This window comes from Arachis ipaensis, chromosome B5 (genome assembly GCF_059453495.1).
Source record: "Arachis ipaensis isolate K30076 ecotype BB chromosome B5, ASM5945349v1, whole genome shotgun sequence".
Taxonomy (NCBI): Eukaryota; Viridiplantae; Streptophyta; class Magnoliopsida; order Fabales; family Fabaceae; genus Arachis; species Arachis ipaensis.
The window spans coordinates 31,987,892-31,992,606 of record NC_142440.1 but is presented as its reverse complement, the minus strand read 5'-3'; the positions used below and the strand labels follow the sequence as shown (position 1 = coordinate 31,992,606).

Here is a 4,715-nt window from a genome sequence, read left to right as displayed (position 1 = left end):
GGTTAACATTTTCTCAAATTTTTACCATCTCGAAAGGACCTTTTTATCTTTTCAATTTTTTGGAATCTTTCTTTGTGCTAGAATGATTCATTTTAGTGATTTACTCAAAAAAAAGTAAAAAAATAAATAAATAAAATAGAGTAAATATCGCTCCTAATAAATTTGATTATAAGACAAGTAAGTGCTAAATTAGTTTTTTTTTTTTGTAACTTAAAAAAAAAAATAAAAATTAAAAAAGAAAAAAAAAACAAAAAACTGCTTAAGAAGGCATTAGTTTAAAACAATACAATTCACCTTTTAAAATAACAGATATCAATTTATCAAGAATTAACTTTTAAAAATTTTTAGATAATAAAAATTGTTAAGAATTAAAGTATTTGATATAAAATTTCTTGCAAATCAATTTAAATGTTTATTCTATAAAACAAAAATCTGGTCGGGCTGGCTAGCTTAGCTTGTGAAGTCAAAATAGAGTAGTTTGTTTTGCTTTACTTCCACATTCCGTTAGACAGAGTTTCTGAAAGAAAGTTCAGGACGCAGTTTTAGTCCGTGCTTGCTGCTGGTTCATCCAACGGGTGGGTTATCAGAGAAGGGTTGGCTACTGTATGCATTGAGTTCTCCTTCCACTTTCATAATATCTTTCTATATTTTCCTGTTTTCCGTTCTCCGGTTCTTAATTACTATAATTCCTTGAATGTTATTTAATTTTCTATTCAGCTCTTTTCAATAGCACACTCATTATTATTATATTTTCCTTTAACATGATATAAAACTCGCGTATTTCCGAGCAGTGATGAGAAGAACTCTTCTGCTTTTTTCAGATTCCATCGTTGGAACAAAATTCAGGAAATGTTAGATGACAACACTTTCTATTTATTTTTCTCTTGTATTTAAACAACACTAGACAACTTTCTATTTTTTTCAACTAAAAGTGTTGGACATCTAGCATTGGACTTTGACCGTGATTTTCTGAACATTGAGTTCGAGGGATTTGCTGAGTTCATACCTATTAATCTATTATGAAATCTCTCTAATTTCTTATACTCTCATACTGAATGAGGTTTACCCTATATAAATCAGACTGAATGATTTTCTTATTTAATTCTTTAATCCGAGATTCTACAACTTATATTACAACACCAAGTACTGAATTAATTACTCCGTTTTGCATTCATTGTTCGGTATGCAGATCGACACAAATCACGAGATTTTTCGAACAGGATTCACAATCAGAAGAACTAAGTCAAACGTGATGTTCTTAAACTCTGTGTTATCCAGTGATGATGAGTTGTGGAGGAAGGATAAAACCAATTCAAACAAATCGGTGGAGCAATTGCAGTATCTTTACGTGAGAGTTGTGAAAGCACGAGACATGGGTCTCTTTGGAGAGGTTAAGTTAGTTGCTGAAGTGAAACTTGGCAACTACAGTGAAACCACAAAGCCCACTCCCCAGATCATGAGATATGCCGAATGGAATAAGGTCTTTGCATTCTCCAGAGAATGCATAGTGTCATCAACAGTGCAAATCATTGTCAAAGAAACCAATGAAGAAGAAGAAGAAGACAAAATCATTGAAGAAGAAGACGCAATCACTGAAGAAGAAGAAGAAGAAGAAGAAGATCAAGAAATCATTGAAGAAGACCATGAAGAAAAAATCCTTGAAGAAGAGGAAGAGGAAAGATATATGGGTCGAATTTCTTTTAGTTTGAGTGATATTCCTGTTAGAGCAGCAGCGGATGAAGAGATGGCTCCAAAGTGGTACGGAATAGAGGACAAGAACGGAGATAAGGGTAAAAGAAATGGGAAGATAATGGTATCAATATGGTTTGGAACACAGGAAGATGAGGCATTTGAAGAGGCATGGAATTCCAAAACAGCGGAAAATGTTCCTTCTGATAAGCTTAGCCTAATAAAATCCAAGATTTATGATTGCCCAAAGCTATGGTATCTAAGAGTTTCGGTTATTGAAGCAGAACACATCATGCCAGCGCATAAAGGCGCAGATAAGGTGAGGTTCCCTCAGTTTTATGCCAAAGTCCAAGTGGGAAGCCAAAACTGGAAAACTGTTGTTGCAACTTCCAGTGCTACTCGAAGCTTCTCGAGTCCTTACTGGAACGAGGAGTTCTTGTTCGTGGTTGAAGAAGAGAGTTTTCTAAATAATTCATTGTTGGTTTCCGTTGAAGATCTACTTGACCCACGGACAAGTGAGGTCGTGTGCAAGGTGGAAATTCCAATTGATACCATAGAAAAGCGAGTTGACGAAAGGGTTGTTGCTTCGCAATGGTTTAGCCTTGAAAGCCTCTTTGGGAAAGAAGGTACAAGGCATGTTCCTCGTGTGCACCTACGACTTTCACTTGATGGAGGCTACCATGTGTTTGATGAAATGACAACGTATAGCAGTGATGTTCGGCCCAGTGACACAACTCTCTGGAAGCCCCAAATTGGTGTGCTTGAGATCCGAATCTTGAGAGCCAGTTGTCTTATGAAAAAAACCACGAAAGATGGTAGAACACTTGCAACTAATGCCTATTGTGTTGCAAAGTATGGGCAAAAATGGTGTCGGACTCGTACTGTGATTGATAGCTTATCACCTGAGTGGAATGAGCAATACAATTGGGAGGTTTATGATCTTAGCACTGTAGTGACTGTTGCGGTTTTTGACAACTATAGGTTCTTTGGTAAGAACACCAAACATGCTGGAATTGCCGACAAAACTTTTGGTAAAATAACAATCGGTGTGTCTACCCTAGAAAATGATAGGCTCTACACTCAATCTTATCCTCTGCTGATCGTGGTTCCATCTGGAGTAAAAAATATGGGAGAGATTTATTTGAGTATCAAGCTTTCATGTTCCAATGTAACTAATATGCTGCTTAGGTACGCAATGCCATTGCTGCCCAAGATGCATTATGTGCATCTCTTGACGGAAACGCAAGTATATCACTTAAAGTTAGAGGCCATTAGATTGTTGGAATTAAGGCTGAGGAAAGAAGAGCCACCATTGGGCTGGGAGGTAGTGTCGTACATGCTCCAAGATAGTGAAAAATGGAGCTTGAGGAGAAGCAAAGGTAACTTTTTTAGGGCGGTGCACGCAATGGACAGAGTTATTGCCACGGGAAAGTTTCTCAAAGCGATCCAAGAATGGGAGAAACCATTATATTCAGTAACGTTCTTGATTATCTTCATTGCTCTAGTATTATTTCCGGAGTTTATCATTCCAGCCATTATTTTCATCGTAACATTTATGGGGCTTAGAGGTTATTATTATTTACGACCGCAACACTATCCTCCCTCGGGTATCGACCAGTTGGGTGCTGACCAAATGAACCCTGATGAGTTTTACGAGGAGTTCGATCCGTTCCCCACGATTTGTCCTGATAATGTTGTTAGGATGAGGTATGATAGGCTGAGAACGATAGCAGCAAGGGTTCAAACTTTGATGGGGGATACAGCAGTACAACTTGAGCGATTCCATGCACTGATAAGTTGGACTGATCCAAGAGCTACTTTCTTGTTTTTGGTGTTGTGCTTGCTCGCTGCTGTTATTTCCTATCTTGTACCCCTTCGGGTTTTAATTGCTCTATTCGGAATGTACTCACTGAGACCACCATGGTTTAGAAGCAAATTGCGCTCGTCAATGATCAACTTCTTCACAAGATTGCCAACTGCTGAAGGGTGTTCTGAACGTAATCCTGTCGCATGGGGCGAATTATTAGTACTTATTGTTTGTCTTCAGTGTGGTTCTGAAAATGTCAAACTGGTCTAAACGTAAACCAGTTGCGTAACGGTTTCAGCTCATTGGGAAAACTGCTTACGAGAAAACCGTAATCCTATCGCATGGAGCGAATTATTAATACTTATTGTCGGTCTTCGGAAATGTTTAACAATAAAAAGCAATCCCAAATAAGTCTAAAATTGTCTTATTGTAAGGTACGCGAATGACACAAATAATTACAGAAATTTTCATGCATAAATGAAAAGTCATTTATAGTTTTCAAAGTGAGATATTTAGAAATAGGTTACACAAATGTGATTTTTTAAAACACGCTAGTTAGAATGTTGTGTTTTTTACCGACAAAAATACTTCAATCAGCTTAAATTTAAATAAATTTAAATAATATCTTCTCGACGCCATAATAAATGCGATATAATGATAAAAGCAAAATAGTTAGTATGTGGAGTTGAAGTAACTAATATTTTATATATTTTTTAATATTATCAGTATTATTCTAAATATAATTTAAAAATTATTATTAAAATTTTTTATGTAAGTATTTGTACAAGATGTCTCTAGTACGGGTTGAGAGATGGATCGGGAACTTACGGGTCGAGGCGGATGCCGGATCACCTAACTGGAGCAATGGGGGTGGTACCTGCAAAGACACTCCGACACTCAAGTCAGAATGGATCTGAGAGGTATAAGGTGTGTGGAATGAATGAATACCTGGAGGGACCTAGGTCCTCTATTTATAGAAGATGGTAGCTGTCTTATCTTATCTTATTCGACTAAGATAAGGATGACGTTTGAATTCAAAAGTTGGTTAGAAACCTTAGTAGGCCGGTTCCTGGACTTCTAGAAGGATTTGGTGGATCGGACCCGGGTAGCCGGGTTCGGGGACTATCCTGGGTCATGGGATCCGTTGGGCCGGATCCGTAACAGTTGCCCCCGCAGCGGGAGACCGAGCGAGGTCGGTCTGACGCTGGGAGATGTGGTC

General features: G+C 37.7%; 1 protein-coding gene across 3 annotated transcripts; it reads left to right on the top strand.

Annotated features, from left to right (window-relative positions):
* The first annotated feature begins 462 nt into the window (after positions 1 to 462).
* On the top strand, positions 463 to 3,999 carry LOC107643448 (FT-interacting protein 3-like). Of its 3 annotated transcripts, none has more exons than XM_016347099.3 (2): positions 463 to 603; positions 1,190 to 3,999. In XM_016347099.3, the coding sequence occupies exon 2, from the start codon at positions 1,253 to 1,255 to the stop codon at positions 3,764 to 3,766; it is 2,514 nt and encodes an 837-aa protein (XP_016202585.2). In that variant the 5' UTR covers positions 463 to 603; positions 1,190 to 1,252; the 3' UTR covers positions 3,767 to 3,999. The 3 variants fall into 3 exon arrangements, with proteins under 3 accessions (XP_016202585.2, XP_020979152.1, XP_088344562.1); XM_021123493.2 differs by having other exon boundaries at positions 477 to 575; XM_088488436.1 differs by lacking the exon at positions 463 to 603 and having other exon boundaries at positions 1,184 to 3,999.
* Positions 4,000 to 4,715: the final 716 nt, after the last annotated feature.

Coding starts and splice junctions, on each gene's coding strand:
- LOC107643448 (XM_088488436.1), top strand. CDS start 1,184: ATGCAGATCGACACAAATCACGAGATTTTTCGAACAGGATTCACAATC.